At 39.4% G+C, this 24508-nt stretch overlaps 1 protein-coding gene across 1 annotated transcript in view; it reads left to right on the top strand.

Moving 5' to 3' along the window:
- The first annotated feature begins 4249 nt into the window (after positions 1-4249).
- The window catches only part of LOC114568544 (glutamate receptor ionotropic, NMDA 2D-like), an 89314-nt gene continuing 69055 nt past the window's right edge, over positions 4250-24508 (top strand). The window contains exons 1-3 of the mRNA XM_028598168.1: positions 4250-4317; positions 5444-5581; positions 11171-11437. Of these exons, the coding sequence (XP_028453969.1) occupies positions 5501-5581; positions 11171-11437 (348 nt within the window). The 5' untranslated portion in view covers positions 4250-4317; positions 5444-5500. The remainder of the gene's footprint in view (positions 4318-5443; positions 5582-11170; positions 11438-24508) is intronic.

Genomic DNA, 24508 nt, shown 5'->3' with positions numbered 1-24508 from the left:
ATTTATTCTCTGTGGTCCTGCTCTTGTCTGTTCCTCTGGGTCCATCCAAACGCTGGCATGCTGCGACTCAGACCTCAGTCCATGCCGGATTGCAGAAAAAAAACGAAATGAAAACCACTCTTCTGTACTTCCTGTCTTGGGAGGAAATGACCTGACCTCCATGCTATGCTTTTTAACCCCTCTGCTAACTTTCTCAGCCAGAAATACTTGCTGTGTCTGAATTCCATACTACACACTACTAGTGTACCATGGCTAATAGTACTCATATTCAAAGTATATTTTTGTGTAGTGTATAATTTGTCTAAAAAGAGTTTTATGTTGTCAGTTTGAATCCGGATGATGCATTAGAATCTGTGACATATGGTTTTATAGTCTTGTACTAACATAAATAGTAGCTTGTCCAACAGGTTAACATCACCTGCACTTTACCCAAGTTCAACTAGATAAACTTTGTAGTTGTTTGGCTAATTTAGCCTTGTATTAATTACACTATAAAAGAACGTATTCATCTAACAATTTGTTATCACTGCCTAAGTTCCTTGTCAAAACGTGTTAATCATTTTTAGGGGGAAAAGATTCAATTAACAGATTGACGCACTTCACTTCCAGCCACTTCCCATTGGCCCACAGACTAGCAGATGTTTTTGCCAAATATTTAATGGATTTAATAATAGATTTTCCCAAGGTTTAATTGTGTTAGCTAGGTAATATTGTAGGAATAAAAGTCGCTATGCTCAGACTTCAAACCCATCTTGTATTTACAATATCATCAATGTATTTAAAGTACTAATCCGCAAGATCCTCATTTTGATTTAATCAACATCAGTGTTGATACAGTAATCAGTCTAGCAAATACTTATCAGTTAACTTTTATTGTCGTCCTTTTTAAATCCCAAATAATGTCAGCAGGATTGAAGTATTAGGAATGTCCACAGTATCAAGTTTACTGACTAACAGGAAGTGTGAGTCAGGAGCAATAAATACAAGAACGAGTAGGTGCAGTATTTGTCATTTATTTGCATTGTTTACTAGAGAATAAGTGCTTCATAACACGAGATAACTGCATAATATATATACTAGGCCAGGGACCCATTAGCTGAAAGAGACACAGAGTAGGGACCCCGTACTGTACATATTGTATACAATTGAGTTACATATTAAACTTGGCCTAATGGATGAAAATAAATGATTATTTATGTATCATGTTTTAACGTTAAACATACATGTGGAAGACCCAGTGAATCCTTACGCTTAACTGTATGGCTACCCTAGTGGCTACATTACCTATAGTAAGCTTATCTTCAATGTGTAAATCTTTTTTTATTTTCACAAATTTATCTTTGCTATTTATGTTGGAATTATATTAATGTATATTTTCAAACATATTTCAGTTTTTTGGAATAAAACTAACGTTCATATATATATATATATATATATATATATATATATATATATATATATGGTGCCCCCTGCACTAACTCTGAGGACTCCCTAGGGGTCATGGACCCCCTGTTGAAGATCTCTTCATTATATATAGAGTATATAACAGAGAAAAGGGTGTTATGAAGTGTGACAGTGATGACATTGCTTTTAATCATCCTCTCTCTCTCCTCTCCAGGGTCTCATCTCCTCATCAGGTGAAGCACTGTGAGCCGCCCCCCCCCCTCCCCTCCTCTCCTCCCTTCCTCCCCCCCTCTCCAAAGAGTCACCCACTACCCCTAAACTCCCTAAATCCCACCTGGCCTCACCTGCCCCATACCTCTTCCGACGGGTGCCACTGGCCCTCCCCTTACCCCATGGTGGCCCCAAGGCCCGCCCTCTCACTGCTCTTGGCTGTCCTGGCCTGCACGGGGCCTGTGCGCCCCTCGCCCCCCCTACTGCTGCGGCCCCAGGAGAGAGAGAGGGACTCGGGTGGGGTCAACATTGCTGTGGTCCACTCGGGCTCCTCCCTGCTCCCGGAGACGCCGGTGGTGGGAGGCGCGGGGGTCGGCGAGCCGGGGACGGGGTCAGGGCAGGGGCAGGGGCCCGGTCCGGGAAACGGCCCGGGAGGAGGAAGAAGTGGAGGAGGAGGAGGAGGAGGAGGAAGGGGAGTAACGGATACAGCTTCGTTGGAAGAAGCAGCTGCGATGGCCTTTTTTTCCTCCTCCTTTTCAACATCCCTGTCGATGGCGGCACTTGTGGGGGAGACGGTTATGACGCCGTCGGGTCAGGCCAACGTCATCTACCTGGCTGTGAATGAGAGCAGCCCGGGCAGCCTGCTGCTGCAGCTGTGTGAGCTGCTGGCCACCACACCATTACAGGTAACCCTCCCGGCACACAGCATGACATTACTGCAGTCTTGTATAAAGTACTTGCAAGCAATACTTGAGTAAAAGTACAAGTATCTTACCAGAAAATGACTTTGGTAGAAGTTAAAGTCACCTTATAGAACATAAAAGTCTCAAAGTATATGATATTTAGTAAGTATGTAGTAAATGAAAAAAAAATGCCTAAAGCATAATATTCAGAGTTTCCACAACTTCTTAAGCATCGAACTCAAAGTCTTTTCTAGGACGTTCCAGGCACAATTCACTCAAGTTAAAGGACCAAACACTGCATATTTTGAGAGAGCTGACATCAACAAAGACAAAAACAGATAAATAATTGTCAGTTTTTTTTTTTTTTTTTTGTGAGGAAGAACCTTTCACTCCAGAAAACATTTCTTGCAAATACAGTACAGACACAGGTGTGTTATCTTCATAACCAACCCATTCACCGTTGTCGTCGGGGTGGTCATCATCTGTTTCCATGTCTTTCCATGACACTTTCAATTATTATGCTTTCTCCTCTTCTTCTTTAATTTTGGCCTATGGTTTAGGTGCTTGGCAATAAACAGGCGTTAGGTCACCAACTGGTATGGAGCGTTCGTTAACTTGCAATCTGGGAGCAATGATTCACCAAACTGCTTTTTTTGCATTCTAACAAATTACATCTGATTTTATTTTGTAGTAATGAAGATGCTTAGGGGAAATGTAGTGGAGTAAAAGTAAAAGTTTCCAGAAATATAAATAATGAAGTAAAGTACAGATATGCAAAAATTCTACTTAAGTAACAAAGTATTTGTACTTTGTTACATTACAACACTGCCTTACTTGTACATTTCTGCAAAGTTTCTTATAAAGCAACTATCTGAAAATGATCAAAGAGCATCCCCAAAAAGCTTCTACAAAAAGTTGCCAAACTGCAAAAAAAAAAAAAATCCCACAAGTTTTAAGAACATTTAACAAATGGCAATGTACAAAATAACAGTCTGACCACAAATACTTTTGGGATCATTTTAGTAATGCTTCTTCAATGTTTTCTCTTGGAAGCTATAATGGACCAATGCAAGTTATCGTGATCCTAATTATACTGTTTGGTTTAATCTAGTCTATATCCATGATGTTCCACTTCCGGGATTGCTCCGTTGCCGCGAGAAATTCCACCGGATTTCTCTGTTTTCGGCCAGATGTCTCCTTCTGTTTTTTTGTGTTGGAATTGTGAACTCCAGTGGATTTATAAGGACTATGGTTAACTGCTCCTCAGATCTCTGCAGGGTAAATCCAGACAGCTAGCTAGACTATCTGTCCAATCTGAGTTTTTTGTTGCACGACTAAAACAACCTTTGAACGTACACATGTTCCACCAAAACAAGTTCCTTCCCGAGGCTATTTTGCTGCGGCACCAGGACTCAGTCCGGAGCTTAGCCCCGCCTAAGACGTTTTTGATTGGTTTAAAGAAATGCCAATAAACCAGAGCATGTTTTTCTCTCTTCCCGGGAATGCTGTGTGGACTCGCCAGACCCTCCTCCCCTGCACTGTGGAGGAAGGTCTGGCAATGCGATACTAGGTTTAATCTAAATCTTGCATCTAAATGCCAGAGTTTGCTTAAAAAGAACAAGTTTGTACGATATTTTGTCCAAACACGTTACCTGTGCATGCGTGGCCACTAAGTGATCGTGACTGACGGATTCTCTTTGTCACAACACATTTCGGAGTTACAACCCTTTTCCAATATACCCCCCACGCCCCACCCAAGCCCCAGCATACTGACCCCTTAAAAATCAAACAGTTTTTCCTAATAGACCATTAACATGGTCTTGTTGTGATTTGCTTGTGTTTGTACATCCAGCTGAGTTTTTAAGGACTTGCAAACTGTCCCTTTATTCAGTCATGTTCATTTTCATTGTTCAGTTTGCTCATCTTTTCACTCATCCACTCATTTATTCATAGTATAACACTTGTGGACGGGAGTCTGCAACCTCATCTCTGAGAGCTGCTTGTGATCATACTGACGGAGGTAATAAAACACACTTCATGCAATACTCTTGATTAATTTGCTCGTTCTCACACTCATATATTCATTAATTCATGTTTCTATGAAAAGTTTGCATTATGTATGTATCTATTTATTCATCTAATCTTTCTCTCTCTCTCGCTCTCTATTTGTTTTCATGTCAGAATAGTGGAAGGTTGTTGCAAACGTCTTAGTTTAAGTATAGTAACTCTTTTAAGTAACGCTTGCGATCTCATTTGCAGGTTCTGTCACTAGCCTATTAGCATATCAAATGCTTCTCTGTGAGAATTGAGCTGTCGGCTTCAATTTGCTCTCCCGAATCGCTACAAGAAAACAAGCGTTAAGTCATCAAGCTAGTCTCCAATTACTATTGCTCCTCCTCATATCATTATGGAGGGTAATGGCAATTTCCAGAACTTCATGCATTTATCCTGACTTCATTACCGCTGCTGACAGTTCTTCCTTAAAATGAAAAAAAAAAAAAAAAAAAAAAACGTTCATACAAAACCTGGCTTGTTTGCGGCACTAGTTCAGCATGTATGCAACAGCAACACCTGTTATATTAGTAAGCCCCGTGGGAGCTGTGGTGGCCAAATAAACCAGGAGCTTATCTGTTGTTTTTGTGGTGTGTGTGAAGCAGCTTACGTCGTGCAGCTACAACACACACACTCTCTCGTCCTGACAGGATGCCAGTCCACTGCTGAGACTTGACTCCGATTTTTATCTCTGTGAACATTGATCGCCAATCAGTGAAGCACAGGAGTTCCATTTTTTTAAAGCCTCCAACAGTTGTTTCATTACTTCATTGAACTTGTAAAAGAAAGAATCAGTTACTTGGTCCAGATATGTTTTAGCAGAGGAAGAAAACACAGTCTTTATCAGAGTATAAGCTGTTATCTTGAATACTGGGGGGCATCTTGTGAACGTATACATTGTTCTAATGGATTTTGCTCACTTGTTCTCCCTTTCATTTATTCTCAAAGGTTGGTGTATTGGAATAAAAGAAGTGGCAGCTTTGATGAATGAAATTGTGATGAGAAACTTATGAAATTGCTTCTCAATGAGGCTGATGTAATGCCCTTTGTCTCACGTGCTTTGTGTCATGGTGCAACCTCTGTTTTACTTCCAGGGTTTGGTGTTCGAGGAGGAGCGACCGCCGCCGCCAAATCGTGCCCCCCTGGCCCCCATGCTGGAGTTTGTCTCCGCCCAGACGGGGGTTCCCGTGGTTGCCGTAGGGGGAGGGGCCAGCCTGGGACGAGAGCCACAGGTAGAAAATTGGATTACCTGACATTGCATCATCAAGCCTTTTAAATGTTATTGTTCTGGACTGAAAAGATGGCTTAGAAGATGAAACGCAGACTGTAAGAGATAATGAGTAAAGTGACTGAAGAATTACCTCTTGACCCAGCGGCGCCGGCAGGATTCTGTTTCATAGTACGCACAAAAACCGACCACCTTCTGAAAAGGCGCCACAATTGTTTGCACCCACACAAAACCGCCCAAATTTCTTGCCGGAAAACAGACTAATCTGGTAACACTGGCCTGTTGCATTGTGTCTGCAGCCGGCCAATTCAAACGGACGCAGAGTTATTTGCTTCATTCTTCACCGGCCAAATTGGCTAGTAACTTTACAACGTTACCCGCCAAAGTACCTGCGTTTGGCGGGTTGGCGTGTGTTAATTTAAAGCCCTGCTCAGGACACTTTAGAGATCAGCCTGTTCTCATGAACCATTCCTTCAAAAAGCTAAGAAAAGTTAAGCACTGTAATTCGTAAGCATTCCACATTTGTTTTGCTGTAAGCTCCACATTGACGGCCGCTGTATAAGTGGGGAGGACGTCAATCATATTACAGCCATACAGGGATAGTATAATACAGCTGTTAAAACATATTAAAATATGTCTTTTTTAACACACTGGTATCAGATCAGTACTCAGTATCTGCCGCAAGTTGATCCATTGTCAATATACAAATAGAGGAGCTTTAAGACCAGCACTAATCAGCACTAATACTTATAATACTGTCACATTAACCTAAAGGCCCTTTAGTTAAACGTACCAATTTTAGAAAAGAAGCAGAAGTTATTGCCTCACTTCTTTACACCACATTAGGTTCTTATCAGAGCAAGAGCTGGCACAGACTTGAAGCAAGGCTCCTTTTTTCAGACATTACTCTTCACGGAAATGTACATTTCAGCTCTGGAAGTGACAAACGCTTCAGGCCTGTGAGTAATATCAATGTATAACAGCCACCATCTGTAACAGAGGCCTGTACCTCGTAGTGTTGGCACCAGAAAGTAGAGCTGAGTGAAGAATATGTAGTTGCATTTAGACTGAAGTTCCTTGTAGGACAAAGTTATTTTCTAAATGCCACACACATCATAAAACATGCTGGCCTCATCACTAAGCAGTAATGAAGAAGAGGAACATTTTGTCAGAATTGCTCTAGTTCTGTCACTGTTGCTAAGCCCATCAGCATCCAAACTGCTTCTGATTTCTGAGTAGAGAAAATGTGTATAAAATTAGATTTTCCTGGTGCACACTGTTTGAGTATTTCAGTAGTCCAGTGTATAGTCTCGCTTTGCCAGACCTTCCTCCACAGCGCTGCACAGGATGGTCTGGCGAGTCCACACAGCATTCCGGGATGGGAGAAAAACGTGCTCTGGTTTATTGGCATTTCTTTAAACCAATCACTATTGGGGCGGCCTCTAGCTCACCGCGTTCGCCCCATGTTGGCTGAGTACTGCGTGTCGTCCCCCATCTCTCTCGCCCTTTCAAGTCTATCCACTGTCACTGCATATTAAAAGGAAAATCCCCCCAAAAATTATCTTTAAAAAAAAAAAGCAATCACTATCATCTTGGGCGGTGCCAAGCGCCGATCGGAGCCATGGTGCCTCTGCAAAATAGCCTCGGGAAGGAACTGAATTGGACAGATAGTCTAGCTAGCTGTCTGGATTTACCCTACAGAGATCTGAGGAGCATTTAACCATGGTCCTCATAAATCAAATGGGCGTTTAGAACGGCAACACAAAGGAAGCGGAAGGTAACATACATCCGGCCGAAAAGAGTGACATCCGGCGGAATTTCCGGCGGCACCGGAGCAATCCCAGAAGTGGAACGTCGTGTATATCCAGTGTACAACTGAGAAAAAGTGTATTGGCAATTGTATACAGTGTACTGTTTAATGGGGGTTAAAATCAATGGATCAAAACAAGTTTTGATTGCATGTACGATCCAGTTAGTCATTATGACTGCTCTCCTTCCTTGCATTAAATTAAGGCTTGCTTGCCCATTGTTACAGACCAATGGGTGTTCAGCACTCTAACTGGCTAATCTGTGTGTGACAAAAAGGTAATGTTTTGCTGACAGATATTAGCAGTAACTACATTAAGGTAACAAAGCCGTTTAGCGTGACAGATTAGGTTTGTTTCTAAGTGGATCTTTTTGACAGTGTCATGTAGTTATTGTGATTTCTACATAAGTGTAACTTCAGCTATGGTAAGATTTAATGTAACACGCTCGGCTGGGCTCTGAAATGTCAGATTCAGAAAATATCCATTATCGAAAGCGGCTGTAATTAAGGTGGGAGTTGAGTTGGCTTTGAAGTCGCACAAGGTGTCTTTCCTTTTCCACTGTGTTTGTCAAATGTGACTTTGGCTGAAAAAGCTACTGTTCTGTGACCCCGCCTATCGGGCTTCAACACAACAGGCATTATTTGCCTCCGGAGTAGCTTTGCATTTGAGAAACATTTAAATAGCTGAACTCTAATCAGTTCTAAATTGCCTTTGGGACACTGAGTCATGCATTTCTTTCCTGACACACGGCAAGAATCAATCAACCTTGTATCAACAGTGCTTTGAAAAACTATGACGCAGTGCCAGTCATTCCTTTTTTCTGGTGTTTTCCCAGAGTGCTAGTATTTATAAGGGGGAACAAAAAATGTTTGTCTTTCAGACTACAGTGGAGGAAGTATTCAGATCCTTTACTTAAGTAAAAGTACTAATACAACACTGTAAAAATACTCTGTTACAAGTCAAAGTCCTGCATTGAAAATGTTACTTAAGTAAAAATACGTGTCATCAGGAAAATTACTTAGTATCAAAAGTAAAAGGACTCAATGCAAAACAATCCTCACATTTTAGAAACTGGAAACGATCCAAACTGTTGTGTGTTTAATGGTTTAATCATTTCAGCTCGACTTATAGGCTGTTATATTGTTTGCTAGTTTATTAATTAGTTTATAATAAAACATTATATTTCATAAACTGCATGTGTTTTGTGTGCATACATCTTAATTTGTAAAGTAACTAAAGCTGTCAGATTAATGTAGTGGAGTAAAAAGTACAATATTTCTCTCTGAATTGTAGCAGAGTAGAAGTAGAAAGTGGCATGAAAAGAAAAGACTCAAGTAAAGTACATGTACCTCAAATGTACTTAGTTACATTTCACTGGACTACACCCATACCATGTTCCCTGTACACTCTACTCTAACATCTTCAATCTAACATCACATCATAAGTCAGGATGACGCTGGTTTGAAATTTGACCTAGTTCAGAGCAGCGTAACCTGAGGTGATTCCTGTCGACACGGGAAGGCGCAGACTTTCCTTTTTGATCATCTACATCACACGTGTCAAACTCAAGGCCCGCAGGCCAAATCTGGCCCCTCGCAGATTTTAATCCGGCCCGCATATCAATGTAGGTTCACAGTAGATTTTGGGCCACCTAGTTTTTGACGCTTTTTCTGAAGTTTTTGTCACTTTTGCCTGCGCTTTTGGCACTTCTTTTCCACGTTTTTGCCACTTTTTCTGAACGTTTAAGTTTTTCTACCTTTTCTGGCATTTTTTTCTATGAGGGCTTAGGAACTTATTTCCAGACATTTTTAGGGTTTTATGTAACACTGTATGTAACACTGTAAGTGAAAATAATTTATAACACAAGGCAATAACACAGTCAAAGATATTTGACTTTTTCGAAATAAAAGCATGTCAATAAACTACACGTCTGGCCCTTGATGCAAATCTCATTTTCCAGTGTGGCCCTTAGTAAAATTAAAGATTTACATGTACACAAAGCTGCAGAGTCTCGATGATTGGTTTAAACACATTCCTCACTGCCTCTTTATTTTATGTTCAGGACGAGTGAAGTCATTAATTGTTAACAACATTCCTGAAAACTTTGGACAATGTCGAAGAAAATTGCCAAGAAATATTCATACTGTCATGATAAGTCCTTTGCTTTATTTCAGTGTTTAAGCTCACATTCATTCAAACTCTCCTATATGGATTCTTCCTTTGTTCTAGATCCGAGAAATTTAGAATGGAAGAAAGAAAGAAATTAATTCCTCTTTCAACCAGCGAGCGGCTCATTTATCCAGATTACACTAAATGTGACTGGAGCAGGAAGAAGGCCATCACGGTTTCTTTCACTGACACTGAAAGCCTCGTTCAAAAGTCAAGGACTTTTTTTTTTTGACAGACTGTTATTCCTCTGAGGAAAACAGAAGTTAGTCAGCCACGAGGCAAAGAAAAGAGCTGAACTGCATGAGAATGTCAAGAACTAGACTGCTGTATGGATACACTTCAACCTAACTGGGAGACTTACAGCATTGAGTCCAACGGTCTCTGAATTATGTCCATGGCAGTTACGATTTACAGCAAATGCCAATGTCAGTGGGCTACTTTTTGATAGCTTGTTAGCTTGTCTTCCTGGACTAAAGACTGAAGTAGCATGTAACACAACTGTCCTTGGGGAAAAAGTAAAACTCACTACAGCAACAAAACAAAAGTTTCTTAAATAATCAACCCGTTGCCCTTGCGGTTTTATTGCAGAACTTTGATATAGAGTTCACCCAGTGAAAGACTTCCACCAGCTTTATTCAGAATGTGTCTGAAGAATGTCGGACAATGAAGAGATCTCAATGCCAGTGAAGTAAAAAGACATGCATCATTTGAAATAATCCAACACTACTGAAATGTGCCCATTGTCAAACATTGTTAAACCCAGTGACAGTGACAGTAAACACAGTGAGTGTGAGTGTGGTCTACTAGAGTATTTTGTAATGTTAGCTCAAACAGCCAATGATGGTGAGCCGGCAGTAAACATGCAAGCAGATTAGCTCGGTAGCGGTAGTGCTAACTGTGTATCTTGGACTGAGTGTGTTTATAACTGTGCAAACGTTTATTTTGGCTCATATCGTTAATGCATTAAGTACCCAACACAGACAAGTTAAGGTGAAAGCTGAGTGTTGGTTTCTTCATCACTCTCTGCATGTTATTCACCCAGTTGGGCTAACAGATGCATGTAGTTTCTGACTTCATGCTGGAGACTGGACTGCATCCTGTTGGCTTTTTTTTTTTTAAACTTAACTTAAAGGAAAACTGTGGTTTATTACAGCTTGAGTATTAACTTCATAACTCAGTTTTGATCAGACCCCAATTTTTACGGCAGGAATCCAGAATGAAAATCTCCGAAATTTAGCGGACTGTTTTTCTGCTTGGGGCAGAGATGTGTTAGCATTCTGAGTTTTATTTTAAATTGTTTAAAATCTGAGGGAAATCTGAGGGAAATCTGAGGAAAATCTTGCGTCCGCAGATTCCATGTGACCCTGGTTATGATAACTTTTAAACCCACGAAAGAAACTGCTGAAATCTTGTGATGCGGGAACCTTTCTAAAATTCTGTCTAAAAAGGAAGCAACGAGTTTGAGCAGTCAGAACTGGTAACATTGATTTGTTATCCACCTTTTTTCTGATTGACCTTTGTCTGTATTTGATAAACTGTAACATTTATTTAGGGACAATATGAACCAGAATGCCCACATGTACTCATGGCTTCATGTTGTCTCTCAATGCTTCCAGGAAAGCGGCTCCATCTACCTCCAGTTCACCTGCTCCACCTCCCTCCAGCTCGAGGTCATCTTCGAGGTGCTTGAAGAGTACGACTGGACCTCCTTCTCTGTGGTGACCACGCGTCACCACGGCTACGAGGACTTCCTGGCTATGGTGGAGGGTATGACGGACGGCTCGTTCATCGGCTGGGATAAGAAGAGCGTGGTGATTCTTAACGTGACTGATGACCCTGGCGGAGCTCGGACAAAACGGCTGCTCAAAGACAACGAAGCCCAGGTGAGTCACTTTTTTTATTCTTCTCTTAAAGTATTGCTTTTTTTTGCTGGACACAAGTGTCGAAGGAGAATGCTGTGGATTTTCTTAGGTCGATTTGTGGAATCAAAGAATCTTCAGGGAGACCAGATAGGTTTCGTTCCTTTTACACATAGGCACAAAACAGGCGCACACTTGTCATTGGACATCCCAGCAACCAGCATCCCCATATAAGGTCACTCAAACTCCTCATGTTCTTTCAATCATTTATCTAAACAGTTGTTGGAGGGACTCCCAGATATAGTTGTGGACAGACGCTCAAAACTGCACGTAGGCAGAAAAACACTTTTCATAACAGAGTCAGGACACCATGGTCAAGAAAAGTTGACACAGAAATATAGGAAACATAGCTTTAACATTTAGGAGTTTTCAGTAGGAATGTAAGAGATAAAACAAAAGTCATACAGTAAAATAATATCTCTTATGTTAACTCATATGATTTAATTTCTCTAAAAGCTGCAATATCAAATATTTAACCTGAGAAATGAGTGTTTCCACAACACCTGTCTCGATAACACTTTACAATAACCATCGCTAATAAATGGTAAATTGATAGTTAATTAAACTTAAGATAATAGTTATTTTGCTGTTCACTAACAATAAAATAATCATTAATAAGTTTGACTAATTATTACTTAGGCTATAATTTATGTTATTTTAACAGAGTGTTACTGCTGCCCAAATCTTAACATTTTTTATTGTTATAATAAGTATTTGTTAATGATTAAGAAACCGTTCATAAACCGTCAAACATGATTTGGATGGCAGTTATAAAGTTGCATCTGATGAATACATTACCTTGTTAATAGTTAATTAAGACTTTGTAAAGCAACTATAAACATTATTTATATAGCTTTTATCAGTGTTCAAATAATCAAATAACATATCTTTTATAGATTGCCAACAAAAAATTTGTTGCAACTTTATAATAGCCATCCAAATATTGTTAATAGATGGTTTATGAAATAATTATTAAGCATTCACAAAGTCCTAACTATCTGTCTAAATATATGAACATAATATTTTATATTACACTAAACTAATGATAACGTAACATAAATTATAACATTACTTATAATTAGGAAACATTATAAATCATCATTTCATTGTTAACAGTAAACAAACTTATATTTACTATTTATTAATGATGGTTATTATAAACTGTTACCCCTGTCTTTTATTTTGATAGACTGTCTACCTTGAAACGACTTGTTTTAAAGCATGAGGCTCAGCTATCTGACCTCTGTAAAGCCTTCACAAGCATTAAAGAAGCAGATGTTGAATGCATCTCCAGTTTGAAAAAGACTCTTGGCGGCGCCCATGAAAGAGGAAGTGATACATGGCCTAAAAGTCCCAGATTCCTAACATCTTTTAAACGTCCGTTTTGATTGGGTTTATAATGTTCTCACAGGATCACAGACAGACTTTGGTAACCAGGGTTCAAAATAGCTAAAAAAAATAACTTTTTTGTCCACCAGCTAAATGGCTAGTGAATGTTCAAATATTACAAGCCACTCGATAGATTATCATTGGGTTTTTTTAGCTGGTGAGTGAAGCAAATCTACCAGCCAATTGCATATTATACCAGCATTTGGCTAGTAGATGGTGCTCATTTTGAAACCTGCTGGTAACATATAATAATCTACAATAAAGAATGGTGGAAACATACGTACATCTATTAGAGTTAAAGAAGTGTACAATGGAACGACTGTGAGTATAAAAATCTTCATTTTGGAGGTCAATAAGAAGTTAAAAATGCCCATCGCCTTCTTCAGGGAATTCAAACTAGAATGGCCAAATAAATCACAATTTGAAATGCATTTTCAAACACAGTGGCAATAGCCTTATGCAAGGGCATTGCTTTGATAAATGTATTAATATGTGAATTTTTAACTTGTTTTAAGAAAAGCCCAGAAATAAGTAAATGCACATTGAGACAATTTAAAGAATTAGAAAAGAAATACTTTAAGTCCAACTGAAATGGCATCACATTTTTCAGTAAAAAATCACTAGAAGTACTCTAGTACTCTAAAAGCCAGTGTCACCATCATTCAATGAAAGCCAGTTAATGCAGTTTTAGAAATGATTTGATTGGCTAGATGCATTCAGATTCACGGATTGGGGGCGTAATCACGAAACCAAAAAAGATATATATATATATATATATATATATATATATATATATATATATATATAGTGCTGTTCATAAGTATTCATACCCATGCTAAAGTTGACTAAAAAGAGGAATAAAAAAATAATCTTTTGGAAATTGATCTTAATGCCTTAATTAAAAAAAGAGGAAAAATTTGACCTTTTAAGGACATCAATTTAACTGAGATAAGATCCATATCAATGCAAATCAAACCAGCTATTATGCTAACTGAAATAAAACCATGCCAATTGTGAGATATGGTGAAGGGTATGTGATGATGTGGGGGGGTTATTTTAATTCCAAAGGCCAAGGGAACTTTATCAGGATGCATAGTATCCTGGATCCATGAAATAACTGGCCTTTAAAAATAAAAATCTTCTTTCCTCTATGGGAAAGTAATATAGGAGTATGTATAATTATGGCCCCTGTATTTTAAGGAAGAACATTTATTTATTTATGATACAGTATTCATTCACAAAAAAAAATTGGTGTCCTTAAAAGGTTGAATTTTTCCTCATTTTTTTAATTAAGGCATTAAGATCAATTTCCAAAAGATAATTTTTTTATTCCTCTTTTTAGTCAACTTTAGCATGGGTATGAATACTTATGAGCAGCATATACATACATTTCCCTAATTTTAAGTTTTCCTCTGTAAGCTGTAGCAAAAAAAAAAAAAAAAAATTAATTTTTTAATTTTAAAATTTAATTACAATCGGACTCCAAAAACTCAAAACCAGGTTAATCAAATTTGTCAGATCCATATATATCTAAGGTGCACCTACAGTCGTGACTTTATAAGTTACTTTAGGCGATTTAACCAGAGGAAAGAGTCTAAGGAAAGCTATAGCATTGCACCATTTAATATTGGCTTACAGTACAAGCTGTATTTAGGGGAGGTTGACTGAGGACACACTATTCATTTACACTGACGTCCTGGGGGAGCACTTACACACCCACACACACACTCACTACCGCACACACACACACCTGGGAGCTTTGTAGTGTAACTGTTGCTGCAGCTGCTCTCCTGAAACACTTGAGCATTTGGTACTTTACCGAGGGATTCTTCAGCAGTGCTTCATCCTGTATGATAAGTCCACTTGTGTGAAGGTTGTCAGCGCATAATTGCAAATAAATCACACATCTTATAAACTATGGACAACGGGAAGGTGCTCTTCTTTAACAGTGTCTCTTCATTTTTTCCCACGGCACATCCAAGCATACGGTTATAAAACACAAAGTGACCAATCACAGCAGAGGAGCAAAAGGTTTAACCCTCGGGTCTGTCATTCACTCGCATGGCTTTTCTTATCACAGCTACGCAGATGACACCCAACTAATTCTTTCCTTTCCGGAGTCTGAAACTCAAGTAGCAGCACGTATCTCGGCCTGTCTGACTGACATTTCTTCTTGGATGTCCACACACCATCTGAAACTCAACCTTGACAAGACTGAGTTCCTTTTCCTTCCAGGGAAGGGCTCTCCTACCCAAGACCTGACTATAACAGTTGATAACTCTGTGGTAGTCCCCACGCAGATTGTTAGAATCCTGGGTGTGACACTTGATGACCAACTCTCCTTCACTGCTAACATTGCTGCAACTACCCGATCATGTAGATACATGCTGCATAACATCAGAAGGATACGTCCCCTTCTTACACAGGTTCTGGTTCCGGCTCTAGTCATCTCATGTCGAGACTACTGCAACTCCCTCCTGATTGGCCTGCCTGCATGTGCCATCCAGCCTCTGCAGCTCATTCAGAACGCAGCAGCTCGACTTCAACCTCCCCAAGTTCTCTCACACTAAACCGCTCCTCCGTTCTCTTCACTGGTTACCGATTGCTGCCCGCATCCGCTTCAAAACACTAGTACTTACATACAGGGCCACGAATGGATCAGCCCCAGCTTACATCCAGGACATGGTCAAACCCTATACCCCAACCCGTCCACTCCGCTCTGCATCAGCCAACCTGCTTGCTGCCCCCTCACAGCGAAGGACAACTAATCACTCGACCAAATCCCAACTGTTTGCTGTCCTGGCTCCTAAATGGTGGAATGAGCTCCCTACTGACATAAGGATGGCCGAAAGCCTACACATCTTCCGCCGAAGGCTTAAAACACATCTCTTCCAACTACACCTCGAATAAACATTAAAAAAAAAGTATATATATTTCTTGAAGCTGCACTTTCATACTTACACTTCCTACTTGTTGTCTGGAGTTTGCACCTTCAGGGTTGAAAGCACTTAATTGGAAGTCGCTTTGGATAAAAGCGTCAGCTAAATGACATGTAATGTAATTTTGTAATTTTGTCCTTGGGTCAAATTTGACCCGTTTTCAAGTTTTTTTGCATATCAGAAATATGGGACATCAAAATAAGCGCTGAAAATATAAATGACAAAACTTTGGGAAAAGTGACAAAGTTACAGCAGGTAGATTTTAGCTGTAAATTTACATCAAAGGTACAGTGTAGATATATAAAGAGGCACAATACAGTGCTGCGCTATCAGTGTCTGATTTAATAAACAACTATATTGTAACTGAAAAACACTTAGCTAAATTTCAAATATTAAGAATAAGTAAGCCATAGTGTATAATTATTTAAGGAATTATGCATAACTGATATTTTTTAAATGAACATGAACCCTTGTGTTGTCCGTCTGTTTTGCACATATATGAACCTGAAGTATAAACTATCACCCATTTTTGTGTTACATCTTCTTAGCCAACTTATTACCCCTAGTTTTACACTTATTTTTGGATGTAATAGTCAATAAACCTAATTCATATTAAATTATAACTAATTATTGAGTTATGATAATTAAGTTATTGGTTGGTGATGGCACAGTGGATATGACACATGCCTTTGGTGTGGGAGACCTGGGTTCGATTCCCACTGCGATACATCGACCAATGTGTCCCTGAGCAAGACACTTAACCCCTAGTTGCTCCAGAGGCATGCGACCTCTGATATATATAGCAAATGTAAGTGCCTTTGGATAAAAGCGTCAGCTAAATGACATGTAATAATAATAATAAATTATAAAAACCCAGAAATTATGAATAATGTTGACTAATAGTTAAGATCAGAGTAACATATGTTGGTGGTTAATCACAGCCTGTTTCTTATATGGAAACTTCTGTGTTAGTTTTGGGCAATTTGGTTGAAAGAATCCGATATTTGTGATATTCAAACTTTGAAAACGGGTCAAATTTTACCCGAGGATAACAGGAGGGTTAAAAAAAAAAATCCGTCATTTAGAGCGGATATCCGTTGCCTTGGGCTTCTTTTGTGATGCCATTTTAAACTGGATTTCTGAGGACTATGGTTAACTGCTCCTCAGATCTCTGCAGGGTAAATCCAGACAGCTAGCTAGACTATCTGTCCAATCTGAGTTTTCTGTTGCACGACTAAAACAACCTTTGAACGTACACGTTCCACCAAAACAAGTTCCTTCCCAAGGCTATTTTGCAGAGGCGCCATTGCTCCGTACGACGCTTAGCTCCGGCCAAGACGATTGTGATTGGTTTAAAGAAATGCCAATAAACCAGAGCGTGTTAGGCATCCTTCCTCGGGAAAATGCATTACATAAAATAAATTTTGAGTCTCTTTGTGGAATTTTGTCTCTTTGTGGGATTTGGCATCTCTTTGTAGTCATGTGAGTCTCTTTTTAGTCGTTTTTGTTTTCTTTGTGGTCATTTTGTAGTCGCTTTGTGTCCCTTTGTTGTAGGTTTGCGTCCCTTTCTCACGTTATTTTGTACCATTATTATTACCACATCTGTGTCTAAAATGTTGGAAAAGCTAGAGCAGATAATAAATAAATAACTCTCAAGAAGCTTAAGGCTATAGTGCGTAATTTTTCTGTCGCCCCCAAGAGGAATTCTAAGTAATGACGACAAAATGCGCGTCCACATGATACAAGCCTTCCGTGATTGCGAACCCTCCTCCACACAGTTGCTAGTAGCCAAGGAGGACACAGAGGATTAAAAAAAAAAACATGATGGACTCTTCAGAAGAGGTAATTAAATTCACTCGAGTTACGCACCAAAGCTTTAGTTACATTCATTCAGCTTAGGTGGTGCCCAAAACAGCTCGGGTGCTGCACCTTAACCTTATAATGGCAGGGAAAACCCTGGTCTTGGGTAGCAACCCTAAAAGTGCACATTTAAAATATCAGAAATCAGACTGTATAGTGACCCGGGAAACTTTTTCTAAACACTAACCTCTAAAAGGTTATAAAATAAAGAGACTCTGTTTCTACATCATTGCTGTTGAATATAAAAGCTGCAGACAAACAACATAGTCCAGGCGAAATAGCAGAATGGACAGAGGTGACAGAGTATTAGCTGCTCTAACACATCAGATATGGAGGAAGGAGTTTCTGGGTGTCGAAGATCTTTTCTCTTCGTTCACCCTAACCCTTGTCTTTGTACATGAGCATTATCTCCTCTGTCTCTCTGTTTCACACTGTATCCTTTTTATTCGTATTCATTCCTTGCTCTCACCATTTTACCATTGTCAGAGTAAATGACCTTTGTCAAAATGAAGTCCATGAAAGGGAGAAAGGAAGAAAGCAAGACAGAAAGAAAAAATAAAATGAAAGGGAGAATGGACCAAAAGCAAAAGGTCCAGAGTGAATGATGTAATGTAATGAATGGGATATGAAATGTTGAATGGGGGAGGGAGGGAGGGAGTGGACTTTCCGTGGGCTTTAGCTGTGGAGATTTGTGAAGAAAGCAGAGATGCATGAATTAAACCCTCCTTTCAATACCATGGATACAGTTCAGCCAGCCATGCCAAAGCACTTATTTATGAACTTCGATATCCAATGGAAATAGCCAGAGTCCCGGAGATCTGTAGCGGCTAAATACAACCAGCAACTGCTGGTCAAATTTTATTGTTCTATGGCACTATAGACTGTTCATGTTACAGCTTTACTTAGTTTAAAATACTTCTCATTTAGGTATATAATATACTGTATGGTCTGTTGGTGAAGTAGCATTGATCGCTATGAGGGGGGATACATTTTGTCCCCACCGGGGATAAAAAATAAAAATAATTCAGCAGAGGAAGGGATATGTAGACCAGAAACGGGAAAATCCCACACATCTCCCCCTGCAAATCGCACCCTATATATACGTTTAAATGTCTTTTTTGAGAAGATGAGTTTGTACAGGTGCAGGATATTTTAGGAGATGGGTTTGTGCATTTCTAGCCAATGTGTAATGCATTACATTTAGGTGAGCCAGTTCCAAAGATTTGGTGTTGTGCATGCTCTCTGACTGACATGGCTTACTGGGACACAAAATGGAATAGAGCCATATGTAATAACATTCCCATCAACCTCATTTGTACTTTGCATTGAGTGCTAATTAGCAAATGTTAGCATAGTGACACGCTAAACTAAGATGGTGATATGGAAAAGATCCCACTTGCTTAGCATCAGCATGTTAGCATTGCCATTGTGAGCATATTAGCGTCATGGATGTGCTTAGCATGCTGAAATTAGCAATTAGCTCAACGGCTCATGGCTGTAGACTCTTGTTAAAATCTGAATCCACACATAGAAACCAATGAAGTTTCCATTATGTTGCTTGTTATTAATTTATTTTGTTAATGATGTTGAAGGTAAATTCAATCATGTGGAATACTTTTATTGGCAATGACATGATTATTTATAGCCAAAAAATGGGAAATGAAGTACCAAAGATTATCAACTGTCATTGACCACCATTCATTTTGATCAATTCTCTATGTTGAATGATCCATCCGGATGAACACAAAGCACTGTAAGACATAAAACCTCAACTCTTTCTGTAGACTTGATATTTCCTGCCTTTGGAATTAAAGGTTGTTTTAAATCGTAAAGGGTAATTTCAGTATTTTTCAACCTGGACCCTATTTTTAAGTCTAAGTGACCTAATCCTTGAAATGGGTCCAGTATTGAGCTAGAACGCTGGAACCTGCAGATGCAAATCAGGCTGCAATGTAATGTTGTCAAGACACTTATCTGAGCGTGGACGGAAGTTGAAGGTGCACAATTGCCCATTTACATTACATTGCAGCTTGTTTGTCTTGCTTAATACTGGACCAATTTTTTTAATTGTTGTTTCCATCAGTCACTTAGACACAAAAACATATATATACCGAAGTTACCCTTTAAGCCCGCTGCCGGTATAAGATGTTATGTTTAAAATACATTGATTGTGTCAAAGGTTCAACATGAACTGGAAATGTCGAGTGGTACTTCAAACTACTTTGACGTGATGGTGCAAAAAGACATTTGTTAGCTGAGAACTGCTGCGGCTGCTGAACTATTATTAAATGTCCAACACTAAAATGTCCACTTTCACGTCAACAAAAGTCAACAATGGGCAGTTATGCGGCAGGTTTTTGGACATTCTCCAACGATGTAGTGTAGTTTTTTTCAAATGTTGCCCTCTGGGTATTGTCTTCCAGGGTCAGTATCATCCATCAAAATTTGGTATTTTTAACAACAATATATCAGCATGATGTCCTTGAAAAAATAAATAGCATATTGCATGTGTATGGGCCTTCCGGCCTTTAAAGGAGCACTGTGCTTGGAAGCAGTCTTGTATGTCTCATTTGTTTTGTCTTCTACTCGATTCTTGTAATGGTGATCTAGGAATTGATAGGGTCTGCTACTGTATCATAAAGTACGTTCATGTATCATAGGGCTGTGCAACTAATCAAATTTTAATTGCAATTAGGATTTTGCCTCCTAACGATCACAAAAACAGAGTAATCGAGAAAAAAGATTATTTTGCACATCACTGTATGCAAAAGTCTGTTATCGGATGAACGCACCCCTTTACTGGAACCCTGTTAGCGATTGCACACACCGGCTGATGGGGCCAGTTTTTAAACCTGTGTGCATAATCAATAGGGATGCATTGTGAATTGGTTAAAAATCGATTTAAAAGTGTAAAGATCACACCGGTTGAGATGAAAAATGAATCGCCATGCAATTTTTAAACAGCCTAGGGCCTAATCTACTTTTGATTTCACTTCAGACATCACTACGTCTTCGTAGTTTATTTATTTGAAGAGATTTTTTTTTGTTAATTTGATGTTGGATTTGTATTAAAAATCTTATTTTTTAAATTTTTCCTTTTATTTAAGATAAAATACAACTTCAGTTGCACTTTTGATAAGAGTACACATTGGTTGGTTTGCACTGTTTATATAAATAAAGGAATATTTGTCTGCAGCTGATTCAGTTCAAAACGTGAGAAAATTGTATTGTGAACTTAAAATCGGGAATCGTATTGAATCGTGAGTTGAGTGTATCATTACATCCCTTACAGTCAAACATTAATCCTAAACATATTAATATATTTTTATTAAATCTTTTTTTCCAACTAAATTATTTCCAGTATATCTGTGTTCTCTGTGATTTGGAGGAGTCGTGATTTTGAGAAAAATAAAGTTATAATAGGCTATTACAAGAATAAAGTCACTATTTCAGAAATCTACCTGCACCATAGTCTGGTTTTACGTGATTGCTGTAGCTCTCAGACCTTCTGACAGACACAGAGCCCTGTTTGGGTGTCTGAATGAGACAAAGAGTTTAGCTAGGGAAGTGGCCGTACGCTGCTCTACATCGGAGGTGGAAAACCGAATCTACTGCAGAAATACACGGAGCACAAACGCAACACATCTACCGCAGCATGTCGACAGCAGAGCGCATCCGTTATAACCTGAGGCTGCGCTGCATTTTACAGAGAGAGTGGACACTAGAGTGTGGTTGAGTCTGAACAATAGACTGTAAACATCACGTCACAGGAACTTCAAACTGAATCATTAGTATTGCGCTCCTTAACTTTGTGTTGATGGCATCAATGTATTACACTGATTTGGCTAGGATTCCTCCGAAAACTTCACCCGGCTTTCACAGCTTTTCCTCCACGTAGAGACGGTTGCTAGGTGATAGCAACAAACACAACATGGTCGGACCCTGCATGTAGCTGCCCGTTCTATTCGCCTCGGAAAAATAATCTGGAAAAAGTTACATTTGGGACTACACTCAAAATATTCGGGGCTCAAGCCCCAGCAAAATCGTCTGACGCCGCTCCTCCTAAAACCGGGACATTTTAGCATCCCGACAGGCTTTTGTCGGGACTCGGGACATTCACTTCAAAATCAGGACTGTCCCGGTCAAACCGGGACGTATGGTCACCCTAGGAGTCACCTGCAGTGGTCCAGGTTAGTTTAGCGCGTTTAGTTTAGCGCGTTTAGTTTAGCGCGTTCGTAACGGTTACATTTACAACTCAGATTTTTCCATTGACATATATGGATTTTTCATTGTGGGGATAGCTCTAGCCAGGTTAGCCATTGTTAGCAACATATCAGTTGATAACGCATTACGCTGGTTTTTGTGCGTACAAACAACGTAACAACATGTCCACAGATAGAAGATGGACATGGACCGTGTGTAGGGTAGACTGCGTACAGTTGAGACACTTTTGGGGTTTTGATTTTTCACACAAAAATAGATACTGAAAAGAAGTGAAATTGCACATGACATGCCACATGACATTTCGTTAGCTTGTAGACTAAGATATTATCAATCAATAATACCCATAAGTAGTTTATATTTTCCACAATTAGCTCATAAAAATAAGGTGCTTTTTGTCTCAACTGTCCATGGTACAGTTGAGAGACCCATTTTTAATGATGTAAAGGTAACTAACCATTCACTGCAAATATAACAAATAAAGAAAATAACAATTGAGCAAAATGTTTGTTTATTCATTCATTTTATTCAAATTAGCACTGGTTAAAAGGTATAAAACAGGACCAAGATATTTAACCAACAGATATTGTAACAGTACAAATGGAAACATTACAATAACAACAATATCAAAAGTAACAGTAAACAAACAAAGGAAAAAACTGAATCAGGTGCCACTTTCACAATGATGGTGTGTAGCGGGGACGGTCGATACAGTGTGTCTCAACTGTACCCCGCTGGCCACCTCGCACATTTTTCTCAATTTTGCAATGACCTTGCATGACACAATACCATGAAATATGCCAGTTTTTAGGGCACAGAATAACGTCTGTGATGATGCCAGTTATGTTTAACAGTCACATAAGGATAATAAGCTATTCATTGTGGAGAGTGCATGGTGCATGGTGAAGGGTTGAGTTCCTGCCTGTAAAGCTTAGGGTTGAACAACTTAAACCCAATCATATGTACAATATTATTAATGGTGTAGCCCCAAAGTATTTGGGATTTCAGATTCTGATTGTGCACACGCAACATGCCCACGAGACTAGGGGCCAGTTGTCCGTCCATGTAAGGCCGGTTACACACTGGATGTGTCGCGTTTCGGTTGCGTCTCAGCTGCGTGGCGGCTGCGTGGATTTTTCTGTGTCCTATAATATGCATTTGTGTCTAAATGACATATATAAACATAATTCGTCACCTTGCTAAAATAATTGTCTAAGTCATTTTTTAACAACAATGATTTTGTTGCCTAAATCATCTCCTCATGGTGCTGGCCACCTCTGGTAAAATTGCCTACATCCTCAGTTGAACAGGTCATGTGATTCTACACCTTTAGTATAATTGCCTATGTCAAGCATGTGACTTAAGCCGTTTTATTTTTTGTGTTTTCTGAAAAACCTGAAAAAATGACTTAGGCAATTATTTTAGGAAGGTGACTATTCTATTTTGCCTGGAAACGCTTCCAACACGCTCGCGTGAAAAATAGGCATCGGTTCTATTTCTAGCAGGCTCGCGTCTCGCCGCGCCTGAGACGCGTGTCTCACACAGGCAGTGTGTAAGCTCTAACCTGTTAACATGGGAGCCGAAATATAAACGGACACGCCACGCAGCTGACACGGTCGCGCGACGCGACCAGTGTGTAACCGGCCTAAGGGGCCATGTGTGAATAGTGAAGCAAGAAAATCCTTTTTTTAAACAGGAATTATTTTATGGAATAGTCTTTCACTTCATATTAAAATTGCAGAAAAGAAAAGGCATTTTAAACATAAACTTAGGGTTTACTTGTGGAATAAAATAGATATTTAGGGGAAAATAGACTAGACTGGGGACTGGGTAATTTATTGCTTTGTTGCTCATGGTGTTTTATCTGGTACTTTTGATGTGTAGTTTTTTCTTTTTTATCCTTAGAAGGGCTGTATGTATTGTATGTCCTGTTCTCTTCTATTGGGGACCATGTTGGAAAAAAAATGTCATTGCTTTGACATGTAAGGCTATCCCTTGGATCCTTTTTGTCTTTATATATCCATAAATAAACCAAACCAAAAAGTGAACGTCTTACCTAAGGAAAAAAAAAACTTTTGCCGATATCTTCGGATCGGAGATGCGTCCGTTGTTCAAATTTCCCACGATCAAAGAGGACACGAATATGCACGTGCACAGCAAAAATCACGACTTGTGCTTGCTGCGCATGCAAGTTATTTAAGGTTTCTCAACTGTACACAGTCTAGCCTCTACGACTGATTTAATGAGACCCAAATAAGACAGAAGGGCTAATAACTGTGTTACTACAACTTTCACAACTGTTGATGCACGGGGCAGCCATGTTGGATTTTGAGTTTGAGATTTTATGGAGGTTGTCCGAGATCCGAGCTCGGAAATCCGAGGTCAGGGGGCTGTTTTCGAATTTGACCTCGGAAAATCCGACTTTCGAGTCCAAATGGAAAGCCCTATTAGGCCAAAAACCTTTTTGGATTCCAGATTTCGGTTGTGCTGGTTTATCTTTTCAGGATTGCAGATCTGTCACTGTGCTATGATACTGCCTGTTATTCCCATTATTGTGTTGCTCACAGCTTGCCACTGTTCCATTTTGAAACGCTGCTGGGTTACATGCCAATTTCTGCATAATCCT

This window comes from Perca flavescens, chromosome 14 (genome assembly GCF_004354835.1).
Source record: "Perca flavescens isolate YP-PL-M2 chromosome 14, PFLA_1.0, whole genome shotgun sequence".
NCBI lineage: Eukaryota > Metazoa > Chordata > Actinopteri > Perciformes > Percidae > Perca > Perca flavescens.
Note: the sequence above shows the minus strand (reverse complement) of the source record. Positions and strands in the feature narration are given on the sequence as shown.